At 27.7% G+C, this 17448-nt stretch overlaps 1 protein-coding gene across 2 annotated transcripts in view; it reads left to right on the top strand.

Annotated features, from left to right (window-relative positions):
* Positions 1-17448, top strand: part of LOC142332226 (putative divalent cation/proton antiporter TMEM165) — a 184123-nt gene that overhangs the window by 136222 nt on the left and 30453 nt on the right. For both annotated transcript variants that reach the window (XM_075378518.1, XM_075378517.1), the window contains one exon: positions 12142-12312. In XM_075378518.1, coding sequence (XP_075234633.1) covers positions 12142-12312 — 171 coding nt within the window. The remainder of the gene's footprint in view (positions 1-12141; positions 12313-17448) is intronic.

Here is a 17448-nt window from a genome sequence, read left to right as displayed (position 1 = left end):
ATTTTATATTGAATTATATAATTTGATAATTCAGCCAGAAATCACTGGAGAGTAACCTTATTTATTGTAAGCAAGCTAACGTATTTTTTTTTAATTTGTCAATTTCAGTTATTTTGTCAACTGGTACACAACTTAAACAATAAAACTAGTTCAATAAATTTCATATTTCTGAAGTATGTGGAAGTGTTTCTGAAGTGTTGTAATTTTTACACATGATATATTTTTTTAAATAGATAAAATTTTTGTTAGAAATTCTAATGCAGTCTATTCTTTTTTTTTAAATTTATATTTAAAATTAATAGAAAATGCTTACATCCAGGTCATTTTTGCAATATCTTTGATGTCAATAGAAATGTTTTCATTTCCATATTTGTAACAAAAAGTCAAAACTTTCTTTTTTTCATTATATATTTTTGAATAAATTGACCGCAGATTAACAAATTTTAGTTCAATTCCAGACGCTTCTGTGTAATGTAACTAATGCTATTTTTTTTTTTTTGTTCCTGATCGTTATGTTTATTGTTGTAAAATTACAAAGAGAAAGATGTTTAATAACAATTTAAAATAATGGTTTATCATTTAAAAATTTAAAGCTACATTGATTGTAAAACAATGATTGTCATTAAAAAGGAATTAATAAAAGTCTTTATAAGTATAAAAATGTAACTTAAAATATAAAAGAAATAGTAACAGTAAACAAAATTAATTTTTAAAAAGACTAATCAGTTATATAAACAAAAATGAAAATAAATGAAAAATATTTTTTTTCTTATGAAAGTTTTCTCAAATGATGATAGAAAATTGAATTTATTTATGTTGATTAAATTTTGTTTAATATAGAAGATATTGTGATAATTAAGGGAACTATGGTACATTCAGTGAACATGGCCTCAGTATTCATTGCAAAATTCTTATTAAATTACTGAAATTATTTTGGTTGATCTTTTTATAAAAAAATATTGAAAACATTATCTAAGACGGATGTTTAATAATTAACAAGACAAATTAATGTAGAGAAAAAACTATTTATTCAGTGACAATGAAACTTACACTGCTTTTCAACATAGTCTCCAGCAACATTTAAATTTTTTTTGTGGGAAAATCTGGATATTTCTGCTCAAGATTTTGCCATTTGAATTCAGTCTCAAATTGATGTATCCATGTTTCATCACAGGTTATATAATATGATTTAGAAACCTTCAGCTTCAAACTTTTTTTTGAGCTCAGAACAAATGCAAATCTGGGTATCTTTATGGGCTTGAGTCAATTGTCTTGAAACCCATCTCAAACTGTCTTGAAACTGTTTGGAACCCATCTCAAATATGTTTTGCGATAATTCAGCATGTCGTGAATGCTCAGTTCCAATACCAATTTTACACAAACTAGCAATTTGGGAAATTTTGACTCACCTCTCTTCATGAATAAGATCGTTTATACAATTTTGCAGTACGGTAGTCGAAACTTCAACTGGTCTTGCAGAGCGATGGAGATCAGTCACACTTGTTCTGCCCGAATTAAACTGTTCCACCCACTTAACAGTAAACAACACTAACAAGTAAACAAAATTAATTTTTAAAAAGACTAATCAGTTATACAAAAAAAAATGAAAATAAATGAAAAATTATTTTTTTCTTATGTAAGTTTTCTCAAATATGAACTTATTTAATTATAACCATACTATGTTATTGTGATTTAAACATTTTCATATTGTTTCAACATTTTTGGGTAAATTTCTGCCAATTTCACACCTTCTTATAGCAAAAATCTTTCACTGAATGTTGCTCTTCCGGTGTACATGTTTCAAGCAAAGCCGACATTCTCAAAACAAAAAAAGTTGTTATTATAGAGGTTTAAGAGATTATAAAAACAACTGATGAAATGTGTTCCCAAGGTTGTCTACTTGACCGTTTAAAAGTTCCATTATCATTGAATGAACGGTTTTTTCTGTATTATTGAATTTCCATTGTAGTTTGTTTTAACCTAGTATATTAATTATTAATAGCTTAAAATTATGATTATAATGTAATGAAGTATTTGTAAATTAGGTTAAATTAAATTATTTGTAAAGTAAATAAGAATAAGTAAATAAGTAAGAGTTTGCATTAAAAAAAAATACTGTTTTTTGTAGTTATTAAAACAATAGAAAGTGTGACAATATTGGTGTGATTGCCAAAGGCACATTCACTATGTGCATTGTAACATACTTTTAAAATGTTCTTTAATGGAAAAGAGATCTGGTCACTTTAATTGTTTAGTCTGTTTAAGATAATTTGTCACTTAGTTTTGGATTTTCCAAATTGATATTGCATCAGTTTTTAATTAACACTTTTTTTTTTAAACACTCATAAAATTATTTTTTCTAATTAATTCTTTAAAGCATTATATAATAATTTAATTTTGTATAATTTATTTATTGTTAATATTTCTTCTATTTCACTGAATGATAATTGTTAAACTTTTGAAATGTAGATTAATATTTAGAATTGGTTTACAATTCTTTATTATTCTTCTCTTTGTATTTTTACCTTAATAACTATCTAATAAAGCTATTCTTGGTATCTCTTATTACATATCTGATTTTATTTATATATTATCAGAGAAAAATGGTTAGATTGTAAATAATTTAGATTACGAGTATAGGTATTTCATCATAATATGTACACGTACAAGTTAATGTATTTGAAAAATATTACAGGAGCTGTTAAATGAAGATTCTCAGAATTTTTCTTAAAAAGTGTGTAAAAATACTTTTAATATGTAATTCGGTAAAAGCTGTTGTTATATTATTAAGTAAGTGTTGTGTTAAAATGCTTTTTGTGTTAAACTGTAAATCGCTGAATATTTGTTTGTCACTTTTTATTAATAAATGAAAAAGAAAACACTGCTTTGGTGAAGGTAGTACCAGTTGAACTTTTTTTTTTTTGTATATATAAGAAAAAAAATTGTTTTGTTATTACATATCAGTTACACATGTTAATACATTTGCTTTGTTATAAATTTTAATATGATTTTTTAAATGTGTATTTTTTGCTGTTAGAATTTTCACTCTGCGATACCAAATCATAACAATTATGCTATTTACTAAATTTGTGTTGTGTTATTTTTATTAGTTATATTCTCTATATTTAATAATTTCAGTAATCAAATTTGTCTATTGGCAGAATTATTTACTGGTAATGCCATATGATTCTATTTGCAGTGTATTGTAAACAAGAATTTTTGGCCAGTTGAAAAAATGAAATGCTCACCGCAGTCTTTTGACTGGAATTTTTATTTACTCTACTACATTAAAAAATTACATTTTTTTAATGTTGAACATGCATATTTTTTACTGTTGAATAAATTGCGCTTAATAATTATATCTAGTAGTGCAATGACAAAGGTTTTAACAGAAATAAAAATAATTCAGTCAATCATTGTTTTTACATATTATCATTGCCTGATATTTTTCTAGAAGTTACAAAAAAAAAGCATTTCATCCTTTATTGTAAAATCATATTATTTGGAAAAAAAAATTAAAAAATATATACATATGCATAAATATATGTTAAAAGTTTTTAAAAAAATTAATTTTTAGAGTTAAATATCAGGAATATGATTTTCCACAAGTTCTGCTCTTTTATCAGAACATTTATAAATTGAACAACATACAAACAAAAAAAAGAAGAATGGAATTGTTTGAAATTCTGTAATTATAGAAAGAAAAGGTAAATTTCCATTGAATTCTGTATTGCAAAAATATGTTTATATGAATATTTAATGCTAATAGTTGATATTTACCTGAAAGAGAATGCATGAATGATTCATGAGATAATTTGTAAGTAAATATCTGTTCAATTGTGACTAATAAATAATAATGCATCTCTATTTGGAAACCATTATATATGTGTAAGTCATGCTATATTGTGATTTTCCTGGCCAGAATATGTTTTTAATTAGAACCCAACAATAAATAGTGGCTGAAAGACAGAACTTGAAACTAGTTTATTTTTACCTTTCTGTTTGAATGATTCATATCTGATGATAAAAATTAACAAAACTTTTTCCCTTAGTTACTGGAAACAGTATATATTAATTTGCTTTCCAAGACTTTCTTATGAAGACACATTAAATTATCATGAGGTAATAGTGTTTCTATTTAGATTTTTTTCCCTTTGAGATTAATGATGTTCATTGTAGACTAGGCTCTATAGATTATTTAGTTAAGATGCCTTTTCTAGAGCTGAATATTAGCACATCTCAGTAAGCATTGGATGTTGATCTGCAGCTGTACCTTTGGTTCAGTGAAGAAAACATTATGAGATCATTTCACGTCTTACTTTCCCTGGTAAGCCTAATATGGACTACGTGTTATTCTTTGGATTGGTTATGCGTTTTCCAGGAGTGACTGATATTTTACTGGTTGATTAATACAATCATGATTATGGCATCTAACTCATGTATATATTTTTATTAAAATATTAAATTGTTTAATTTTACCCTTTATTCAATGTCCAAATAAGACGTTATTTTAATTAAATTGGATTCAAAATCAAAAATTTTTCAAAATAATTTTCAAATCTCAGTTTTGTTGATGCCAGAATAAAATGGGAAAATATATTTTAACACTTTAATGAATTTGGAATTTTTATTGTTTTCAATGGACTTGATTTAATTTGGCATGTAGAAGCTGATATACACTTAAAATTTGTTAATTTCAAAAGACCAAGACTGTTTTATCATACGTTACATATCCCATAAAAATAATAAAAAGAATATAAATAATAAAAACCAGTGAATAAACTCCTGGCTCATTTCAATAGTTTAATTTTACGGAGATGTTATTATTGCAATTATATATTAATGTAGTACTCATAAAAAAGATTTTAAAAACTAACTAGATAATCTAGACTAGCACTAGATAGGGAATCTTGGAGAGCTGCATCAAGCCAGTCAAATGACTGAAGACAAAAAAAAAACTGTGGTGAGGGACTAATTGTCGCCCTCCTTGGAGGAGGGAATTGCAATGTAATATTTGTTAGTCTTCTTCAGGTCTGCATTATGTTATACATAGCAGTCATATATGCTCATTAGATGACTTTTAACAAGTAACCTTTACAATTTTAATAAATTTTTAGTGTTATGTATTGAAAATATGTTATAAAGGTGAAATTATACCTCTTTGAAGATTTGACTATGAAAATATATCATTTCATATCCAATGTTTTTCCATCAGGTTGATTTGGCTAAGCGTTCTCCTAATTAGTGAAGATGAATTATTCATTTCAACCAGATTTTTTAGTGAATTATTCATTAAATTATATAATTTTATTGATCTTAGTCAATTTGAAACTGGGAAAGTGAAGAGGTTTGTACTACACTCTATACTGATTCCAAAATTATATATATATATATATATATATATATATATATATATTAATTTATTTGGGTTAAACTTTTTATAGTGCATTTTTCCCCCTCTGTACGTAAGTATATATATATATATTAATATATATATATATATATATATATATAATATTCTTTCAGCTTCTGCAAAACACAGAATTCGAGAAACACTCTTTTCTTTAATTTTTTTACTTATCAAAATGCTTTCGGGCCTAAGCCCATCCTCAGTGATATCTTTTATAAATTCTTAAACTGTTTATAATTTACACTATAACTCTATTAGCTTTTTACATTTTGTAAAAATTGTTCATTTAAAATAAAAGTAAATAGAACAAATATCTGTTCAGTCAAGAATGAAAAAAAGTATTACAATAACCATTAATTTATCATATCTTTGTATACCAACTTAAATAATTTTAATAAGAATGTCCTCATCAAATTCTGTTTGCATCAATGATATATGATATTTATTTTTTATTGCTATATTCTTTATACTCTTTATTTCGTTATATAGTTCCCGTTCATTGTTTATGTATTTTATTGCTCTGTTTATCATGTTCTTAAAAATATTAACCTTTTGTGATCAAAGATGATTAGAATTCCTACATATAATAATTTCATTTGAGGTAGGTTTTTTTTATATATTCCAGTTATTATTTGATTGTTTTTATTTATTTTAATATTTATATCTAAATAATTTATTTTTCTGTTATGTAACATGTATGTGTTTTCTGTTACATAACAGAAAAATAAATTATTTAGATGTAAATATTCAAATAAATAATAACTGGAATATATAAAAAACTTACCTCAAATGAAATTATATATATAAATAAAAATGTAAATGTTTGTTTGTTCAAAATCTTAAATCTCTGAAAGTTCTTAACAGATTGCTTTGAAATTTTGACACAACATTGCATTCAAATACGCATGTGTTTTTAAATGCATATTATGTGTATACCTATGATGTCACACCTATGACAGATAAAAACATGCTTTTTTTGAGAAACAGTGTTATCTGTTGGACGTAAAAGCAACACACGTCATACTAAATGTTTTACAATTCCATTTCAATGTTTCTGATGTGTGTGTCCACTACAGACTAAGAAACTACTGAACTGATTTACAAGCGGGGGAAAAGGGAGAAAGGGAAAAATAAAAAAAAGATAAAAGGGAAGAAGGGGAAAATGTAAAAAAGAAAAAAGGGGAAAACTGAGAAATGGGGAAAGGGAACAAGAAAAGGAGAAATGGGGGAAGGAAATGTGGTAAAAAGGGAAAGGGAAAAAAGGAAAGGTAAAAGGAAAAAGTTAAATTTTGTGAAGTTCTATTATGTTCATTTTGTTAATTTTTTATCAAACTTTCAATTGTTTTTTTAATCTATATGTACACTCAAATCTAGCAGTAGTGAAGCATTGCCTGGTCTGCTAGTTCTAATGATCCTTGGTCTCAAAAGGTTAATATTTTTAAGAACATTGTAAACATAGCAATAAAATACATTAATGATAAACGGGAATTGTATAATGAAATAGTATAAAGAATATAGTAATAAAAAATGAATATTATATGTCATTGATTAATAATATATATAAAAAATATAATTCAGAATTTTTCAATAATACATTACATCCATCCATACAGATTTATTATCCATAAATGACAATAAAATTAGTGAAAATGTTTATGTAAAATACTCTTATACAAATAAAATTATAGAAAACTTAAATGATGTGTATAATGATAAAAAATATAAACCCGACAATCGTATAACAAAATATTTAAAAAATAATGAAAAAGTAGAAAATAAATATGATTCTTCCAGTATTTATAAAATTAAATGCAACAATAGCTAAAGATATATATTGGTAAAAATAATAGATCATTAAATTTATATTTAATGAACACTTTACATCATTTAAAAATAGAAAGATGGGTTCTCAAATCTTGTTGACAATTTGATAAAAATCTTAATATAACTGGTGCAGAAGATAATTTAGAAATAGTTGAAAAAGTATTGAAGACGAAAAAAGTAATAAAAAATTGGAAATTTTAGAAAAAATGTATATATGTAGATAAAAACGTGAATTCAGCCTTATAAATCTGCAAACAGAATTTGATGAGGACATTCTTATTAAAATTATTTAAGTTTGTATACAAAGATATGGTAAATTAATAGTTATTGTAATACATTTTCATTCTTGACTGAACAAATATTTGTTCTAAATTTGTTTTTAAAATTTTTTAAATTTATTTTTTATTTTAAACAAATAATTTTTACAAAATGTAAAAAGCTAATAGAGTTATTGTGTAAATTGTAAACAGTTTAAGAATTTATAAAAGATATCACTGATGGGTTTAGGCCCAAAAGCGTTTTGATGAAGTAAAAAAATTAAAGGTAAAAGTGTTTCTCTAATTCCGTGCTTTGTGGAGGCTGAAAGAACATTATATATATATATATATATATTTGTGAGGGAACATAGCTGGGATTTTATTCCTTAAGGATTTATATCTTTGACCAATCATTGTGACTTAATATTTATATTATAGATTAAATATTTAAATGTCACGTATTGAATATTATAACCAACATTTGAAAGATGTCTCATTTCTTACACTTTAAGCTAAATTTAGTATAAGATTTTGAATGGTGAATAAGCAGACATAACAGCAATTTTTATGAATTTTTTTGATGCACTGCCTTTTGAAAGGTATGCAGACATAAATTTTAATCCTTTGAACATTGCAGGTCATGTAAGGAGCATTTTGTTGCATCTTCACTTTTCATATAGAAATCCTGGTCAAGTTTTGAATTTTTCATGCCACAAAATTTTTATTCCATTTTCCTATCAATAAATTTTGAAATTATTTGATGAATTAGCAAGTTAGTTACTATGTTCAAGTTACTACATTCTGTACGAACATTTATGGTGAGGCGTCTTTCATTCTCTTGATTTCCTTTGTATATGGCAGGTGCATTTTTATTTTATCCTCCCTGTTTGTTTTTTATTCCATACTGAGTAATTGTAAAGATTAAATTCTGACATAAGAAGGATTAAATTTAAAATTAATTAACTTTATCAGACCAGGGTGATTGGTACACTGCACATTTAAATATAAAATCCACAAATTGTTGTATCGATGATGGACAAATAAGAGGCAAAAGCTTACAATGTACGAGTGTCCTGTAATGCTTAGTGGAAATCCAAATACTGGACAATGGAGATTTATAATGCATGATAATTACATACATAAAAAAAAACTACAGCCTTGTTAATCACTAAAAAAAAAAAGGTTTAATATCTTAATTTTTTGACTGTAGTATATGTTTTGTTAAACATAAACTTTTTCTAAAATATTAACAGTGGTTGGCAACAATAATTTTATTCAGCAAGTTACGATAAAAAATGTTCAACATTTTCCTTTCCCATGTCATGATTTGTAAATCCATGCTAGAGAATGGCATTTTATCTTAACCTGTAGAAAGCTGATTAAGTATAATCTGTACAATTAAGTATAATAGTCAAATTTGGTTATTTATAATTTTTTTTATAACTAACTTTGAATCCTCTATCATCATTAATGTAATTTATTAAATTTGTTTTTTAAATACTATAAAATTATGACTTACCTAGGTAGCACTTTTGTTGTTACTTTCTTCAGTTGAATTTTTAAAAATTCATTTATATTAAATTAATTTTTTTTTGTTGAAAACTCCCAATGTATTTTAAAAATAACTATACACAATCTTTTTCTTTTATATTGTATGAATTATTTACTTCTTTTCCAATTTTTATAATAATTAATGAAAAAGAGGTTATTAACAAAGAGCAGATGTTGGTAGCCGAACAGTATCCACCATTCCTTATTTGAAAAGATGTGTTAGAACCAGTTCATTAATCATAGGTTTAGCTGGTCACATTTTGTTTTGCTTCACACCCTGCTACTCCTGAGATGTTCAAGGTGCTGTATAACCATCAGATTGGAAAACAATGTGGTTTATTAAGTTAGAAAGTGTTACTTTTTATTTGTTTTGTGATGTTATTTAAACTTATAAAGTTTAAACGTTAATTCTTGTTTCTGATTCCTTTTATAAACAGGTTAAAAATATTGCAGTCTTTTTGTAGTAATTGATATATGAGGGATGTTCATGTCAATCTGGGACTTTTGTTAAACTAGAGTGTAAAAGAGATTCCTGCACATGTTGGTACAGCATAAGAACACATAAGGTGCAAGTGTCAGCTATTACTGCATAGGTGTGCTGGCATGAAGCAACATTAAACAACAATAACAGTCAGTCGTAAAGAACATGGCGTCCAAAGTAGTGAGTGGCTATGTGGAACAGCACATTGTAATGAAACTTCTCATAAATGAAGGCGTAAAACCCAGTGAGATGTAATCGCTACTTCTTGCACAGTACAGTGATGAAACTTAGTCGTAGTAAAACATTTTTCTGGTGCAGATCTTTTAAAGAAGGTTGTATACCAGTTAGTGATGATCCCGGTCGAAGTGGTTCGAAGCCACCAAAGTTATGGTCTCCACTTTTTAGTTTAAAAATGTCATCATTCACATCAGTTTTCTACCCCGTGAAGTAAATACTAACAGTGAGTATTATTGCAAAATTCTTTAAGATGTGCAAATGCTCTCAAGAAAAAATGACCTGGTGCGATCACTAAAGGTGTTTTGTTTCTGCAGAACAGTACACAACTGCATACATCCCACCACACAACATGCACACTTCAAGATCGTGGCTGGAAGTTTATGCTACACCCCACACATTTCGGATCTTGCTCCCAGCGATTTTCACCTGTTCGGGCTTTTGAAATTGTTCAATTGTTCATGAAATTGTTACATTTCAACAACAATCAGCCTTATCTTGGTTTCAATATAATGACAGATCTTTATATACTGCAGGTATCCAGATGCTAGTAAAATGCTGGCATAAATGTTGCAAGGGATTACATCGAGAAATTAAAGTATTTTTTACTATCACTAAGTATGTTGTACGTTTATTAAAAATTAATAGTCCTGAATTGACCTGAATGTCCCTCATATATTAGGACAAAAATTTTGTTTTTTTACCAAGTATTTGCAATCTGTGTATGTTTTTCAGTAAAATTATTATTTTTTTTAATGAGAAATTTATGAATTACTGAAACCTTAAAAATTAGAAACCAACAAAAAAATAAAATTCAGATAAATGTAAGTTTTTAATTTTTTTGGTGTATTTCATTTATTTTCTTTGTAATAAATTTAACATTCTTAATTTTTTTTTTTTTAAATTAAATCTCTCCGTTGAGGATTCAATTTTGAATATTAATCATATAATGTATATTATTAAATTTTTATTTTTTTACTTTGCGGTAGAAAATTCCCACTCGTTGGATTTAAAGTAATGTTTATCTAATGAAGGGTATTTGATAGTATTGCAGTTTTCTGAATACTTCACTAAGATGGTTTATCTGATGCACAACAAATCAAAAATTTCTTACAAATTTTCCTACGTTGAAACGTGTAGATGTCTGAAACAAATCATGTCTGTGGGTGCTGTTTAAAACTGTAAATTGCTTTCCTTGCAATCTGATGGTTTTCCAAGATCTAAAACATCACAAGTATTTGCATCTTGCAAATTAAAAGGTTTGCAATAGTAATACATTGCATAGCTATATTTAATAAGTTAAATAATGCTGTTTAACCATGTGTTGTTGAGAAACTAATGTCTTTTAAAAAAAGTTGTTGGTTTAATTTCCTGTCCCCTGAAAAGAAATTAAATTCACACAAGCCTGATTTAAAATAATGGTTATCTATAAAGGGATATTCAGTAGTTTTTCTGCTTTCTGAACATTTCAGTATTTATTACAAATTCAGTCCTGTGCTGAAGTACTCTACCCCAAAATATATTTAAACATATTAAAACCATCTCGAATGAAATTATTTTTGATTATTTGGAAATAATTTTTTTTCCAATGCATAAGTCTACTATACTAATTTTCATTTAGGTTAATATTAACCAGAGATATCCAAAACTTATGGAGATAAGATGTCAAATCCAAATAGATGCCAACATATATATATGTACACATATACAGAATTTTGTAGCCAATATTTTGGAGTTTTTTTTTATTTCTATTTTTGGTCCTCAAAATGTATTTTTCCCTCTGTTACATACTGCTGTCAGGAAAGTAAAAATTAGTAAATTTACACATTATTAACGTACAACATTTTTTTGTGCCAAACAAGGATAGGTTTAATGGAGTGGAATGGATGTGATATAATGGCCAATAAGTCTCCAAATTGAGATTTAAGCCCAAACCAATTATAATGTTGGCTGCTGGTTATTGTCTTATGGACACCATTTTTTGTTGGGATCAATTAAAAATATATACTTGCTTGGTGATTCAGGGATATAATTTAGCAAACAAATATACTTAACATATTAATTTGGGATGCAACCGCTTAAGGACCCCAAAAAAATAACTCTAAAGATTTCTCAGTGTGTATATTTTGGGCAGTTATTAATGTTATCTTTTGGTCGCTACAGTCAGAGCTATAATGTATTCACACTGATATTATAAAAATAAGTTTTAAATATTTTCCGATATTTATTTTGTTTGTGCCTTTTCTTTATTTGTTAATATGAATAAAATTGTTAGAAATAGTTAATTTTTCTGATTATTTCATATTTTTAAATTATATTTATTTGTTAAAGATAAAATCTTTCTTTTTTAACTAATATTTTTGTTTACTTTTTTCTTTTTACAGTTGGAGAGAGAATCTTTGACAGTTGATGTAGAAAGCGCTAGTAATCGTAGAAAACAACAGAATGTTTTAAAAGCTGTTTCTAGAATTTTTCTACAAGCTTTCACATTAACGTTTGTAGCTGAATGGGGTGATAGATCTCAGCTTACTACAATTATACTCGCTGCAAGAGAGGTTAGTTATTAAATAGTGAAATATATCATTTATATAACATGAAATATATAACACATTTATTGAAATATATCTGTACTGGAAAATAAGGTGTTTTTGCCAAAATAATGTAAGATTGTTGTTACTTATGCTCTCAAACTGCAAAAAAGTCTCATGTAATTTGAAGAAAAATTATAAAACATTAAGCTGAGTAAAATGATATCTCATATTATATTTATTCTTTTGATGTTATTTTTTGTATTATTTGTTAGTCAGTGTTTTCATTAGGAAATTTATACTACTTTGGGAGAGTAATAATCTTTCTAAATACTTAACTGTTACTTTTTAAAAAGTATTGCACCCAATATGGGGAGTGATAAATTGAAAATCGTTACAAACAAGACATCAAAATAAACATATGGATGTTTAGAAAAGAAGAATGTTATAGATCAACATATGATAGGATCATCTGCTACCCAGAAAAGAATTTGATGCCATACTTAACAGAGTATAATACAACAAATCAACGCTGATATGTTGATAACATATGAAGAAAAATTATAAAAATATGGCTGACAAAATGAAGAAATATCTGTTTAAGGTAATCGGCAGATGTTATAAAATTAGAATCATACTATCAGTGACACCACATGACTTCCTTGTACGCCTATTAAATTAATTTACACATTTTCAAAAGTACATAAAATTTTATTTCACTAATAACTTTTGATTTTTTAAAATTATTATTATTATTATTATTGAATTTTTAGTTATTGTAAGAATTTTTTTTACTTTCACGGATTAATAATTATTAATAAATCAATATATTTAAATTAAAAATAAAAGTTAAAAAAAGGAGATGAAGTCTGATTCCAACCAATGTGCCTTCCCTTGTAAGATGCAAATATTGTCATGAAATTGTTACATTTCAACAACAATCAGCCTTATCTTGGTTTCAATATAATGACAGATCTTTGTATACTGCAGGTATCCAGTTGCTAGTAAAATGCTGGCATAAAATTAAAATTTTATTTGGCTATAATTCTGACACCAATGAAAATAAGTACCACTTATGATATATTGTTGAAAAGCTCTCAATTAGGGCTTATTACTGCAGTTAAAAAAATACCCAGTTTTTTGGAATTTTGAGTTTTGTGGGGGCAGTTTTGATTCAGTTGATTGCAATCAAAAGGGGAGGTGCACAACTAGATGTTACAACAATCCTAAATCTAAAATTTCAACATTCTACAGCTATTCGTTTTGAGTTATGTGAGATACATATGTACGTACAGATATCACACAGAAACTAGTTAAGATGGATTCAGGGATGGTCAAAATGGATATTTCTGTTGAAATCTAAAAACCAAAATTTTTCGTGATCACAATACTTTACTCCATAAAAGGAAGTAAAAAGCTGAACAGTATTATCAAAGAACTGCTATGCAAGTTATTGTTCTAATTATAGAATGATAGTAGTACCCTTTTGAGTGTCAAATATCTTGCAGAATGTACTATGAAACAAGCCGATTGGAAAATGTGACTAAAATCTAAAATAATGGGACCAAAGAAGGAGCACTGACTTTTTAACTGATCCGACAGAGTAAAACTATTTAACAGGACATATTTGTTGGCAGTTAATTCATTGGCTTGTAAAAGCTTTCAAAAAAGTTGATTGCAAACTTATTTCAACTGATAAAAAGAAATTAGGATTTATTTGGGAAAATAGAAGTCTGGATGTCTTCTCCTCGGGATCAAGATGATCCTAAATGTTTACAAATCACAAAGTACAGATGTAGAAATAAACGGTCACAAGAAAAAAGCAAAGCCAGTGAAAGGCGTGAGACAAGCCTGCCTCTTATCATCTTGCATGTTTGATTTGTTTATTGACGCAATTTATAAGCTGAAAGAGATGTATAAAAAAATAAAGATTTAATGTAAACAGGTGCAATATATCTGCTTTGTGGGTCATGTAATTGTAGTAATAGCAACTAAGTCAAAAAAGAAGGTGAACTAGATGGTAGAAGTATTTTTAAGAACTACTTTAAGAATTACAAGTGAAGATAAAAATAGCGGTGGTAATGAGAGAAACAAGTGAAAGCCAAGATTGAAGTATGCTGTGTTAAACCAGTTGAAAGAATTTTGCTACTTAGGAAGTATAAATAATAAATGCTTCAGTGATTTTAATGAAAGAATAGCTTTAGCTAAGACAACGTTTTAAAACAAAAAGAATCTACTTACTAACTTCCCGAGTGTTGTTTTGAAGAGGTAGAGTGTGAAATTCTTTGTGTGGAGTTTGTTTATATATGGAAGTGAGACTTGGACTTTAAAATCTATAATGTGCCAGGTTACAAGCTTTACAGATATGAACATAAAGAACAAAAACTTGGAAAACTAACGAGTAATTGCTGGTAGAAATCTATGAAAAAATGTTACTGTCAGAATGATTGAGAAAGAATTGTTAAGTCAATAGGACTTGTAATACAAAATAATGACTTCCTGAATAACATCCTAGAAAGAGAAATGTTGGAAGAGATCACCAAAAGCTTCCTTCATAGTGTGACGGTGAAATAGACTATTTCAAAAGATCAACAGTTTATAATAAATTTCAAATTAACAACTGTAGAAATGAAAAATAACATTTAAATAAAAACATAGCAATAAAAATATTACATAGTACTTGGTGGCTATGAATCTCACTTTGACGCAGTGTTATTCAATCATTTGCAATACTGTCTTTTTATTAATAATTCTTTGAGAATTCTTTTATGGTTATTGCTACATTTAACATGGTTTGGAAATGTGTTTTACATATCTTTAGATCTGTAACATTTAAGTTCTGCATTTATGGTCTCCAGTTCCTTGAAAGTATATCTTTATTAAGGTTATGTAACAAAACTTGAAACAAGTTTGTTAATTCTAATTCTAAGTGTGAATATGAAACAGAGTGTGAATGAAAATATGAAAAATGCTAGTTGTGATAGTAAACATAAAATATCATTTTTATTTGTGAGACTATGATTTAGTTAATTCTACGTCAGATAACTGTCCATGATTACTGTTTAGATTAATTTTTTATTTTAAGTGGTGTCATTTGTTATGGTCTTTGGCCATTAATAAATCCTGCTCTTATTATTTACTTTGGTGATCTACAAGAACCAGTTTATTAATTATAGTTTCAACTGTTTTAATTCTTATTTTACGTTTCTCAGTTGCTAGGAAACTTCTAGAAAATCTTTCTGATGAATAAGTTCACACTTACTTAAAACCTTTATTTTTAATCACACTAAATCAAGTTATGGTAGCGTAATCTAAATTACTTACTGTTCCTCCGGTAGGAGGCAGATAGGGTGGGCAGAGACTGCTGCCACGACACTGCAAGGTGACTATGCTATGTCCTAACGGGCGGAGGCTGGTTGCCTTGGGGTGTTTAATAAGATATAAAAAAAAAAAAAACTTACTGTTACAAAATTATAATTTTTAATTTAATTTTTTCTAATATTCGAATTTATTTAGTTAAATAAGTCTACATATTATTATGTATGAGGTGCATTCAGAAGCAGGGCCAATCTGTAACAAATTAAGAACAGTTGAAAAAATTAAAGATTTAATGTTCACAAGTATTCACATATTTACTTTATTTTTCTACATCCCCATTTCGTTCTAGACACTTTTGATATCATGAAAAAAGCTACTCGCTGCATAAAATTCCACCGACTGGGGTTGTACCCACTTTTGCACCAAAATTCTCAACTCTTCACTTTCCTTGAATCGATAAGACACAAGCCAGTATTTTAGGTGAGGAAGAGACGGTAATCACTGGTGCAAGATCAGAACTCAGTGGATGATCAAAACTCAGTGGTTTTGAATGGCACAGTGCAGTTTAGAAAGTGTTTCACAACAGACTTGTGATATGATGTTCCATGAAATCAATCAAAAGTGTTTCCTTTTGGAACCAGTTGCCATGATTTTCCTTCAAGACTGGGCTTGTTTGAATTTTTTTGGTCTAGGTGAGCTGGGATGCCCCCACTGCATGGACTGTTGTTTTGTCTCAGCATTGATGTACAAAACGTATGTTTAGTCACCAGTGACAATATGAGAAAAAATTTCCCATATCGTCCCCCTCGTGGTTAAAGCAGTTGAGAAAAACGTGTGCAAATGTGATTCTGTAATCTTTGTGACCATTTGTCAACATTTTGGCATCTATCATGCACACAGTTTATGATAGCCTAGGGTGTCGGTCACAATTATCAACAATATTGTTCTTGAAACTTCTGGAAATTCTAGAGAAAAATTGCTAATTGTAAAACAAAGATTTTCTTTCACATGTTCAATGAGATCATCATTCCGGACACTAGGCCTGCTATTTCTCTGTTTGTTGACATTTGAACAGCTTTCCTTAAATTCATGACACCACCATTACCTCACTTTTCCTTTACTCATTGCGGAGGACAATTTATTTCACACAATTGATAGTGAATTTCAGCAGCATTATGTCCTCTTGTGTTCAGAAATCTAATCATTGATCAAACTTTACAACTGGCAGATTTGAGCTTAATAAAGCATTAACAGTAACAAATCGCACTCATTTTAACACACTATCTCGCAAAAGTAAACAACAATGAACTGATAGCAATGTGGCGGTTATATGCCCAACATACCACTTAAAGCTACTGCGCAAGTGCGAACCAATTAGTATTGCAAATCGCTACTCATCAGCCCTTACTTTTGAACCACACAGCGTATTTATTCATAATTTTTCTTTCGTTTGTAAACAGACTGGAATAGTAACTTTTTTTATTAATTTAAGGTGCTAACCAACGATTCTCAAAATTAAAATGATCCACTCAAATGAGTGTGGTACAGAACCATGCCACACTCAGTACTTCCAGAATTACTAAGAAATGTAGTGATTCATATTTATGTAAGCATGTATTCATTTGCACTATTCATTTTTATGAGTGTATGTTAATTTTGCTACACAATTTTTGAATGGTACTACAAAGAGTAAAAATTTTGTTTTAAATTCAGAAAGATGACATCAGACACAACAAATATTAAATCAAGTTTCTAGTTACGCAGCTGTGATTTTTATTTTAATCTACAGTTGATTTAAGGATTTTAATAATGCCAGAATGTTGATTGGATATTGAAGAATTTTTG

The sequence above is a fragment of the Lycorma delicatula genome, chromosome 11 (genome assembly GCF_047948215.1).
Source record: "Lycorma delicatula isolate Av1 chromosome 11, ASM4794821v1, whole genome shotgun sequence".
Classification (NCBI taxonomy): Eukaryota; Metazoa; Arthropoda; class Insecta; order Hemiptera; family Fulgoridae; genus Lycorma; species Lycorma delicatula.
Note: the sequence above shows the minus strand (reverse complement) of the source record. Positions and strands in the feature narration are given on the sequence as shown.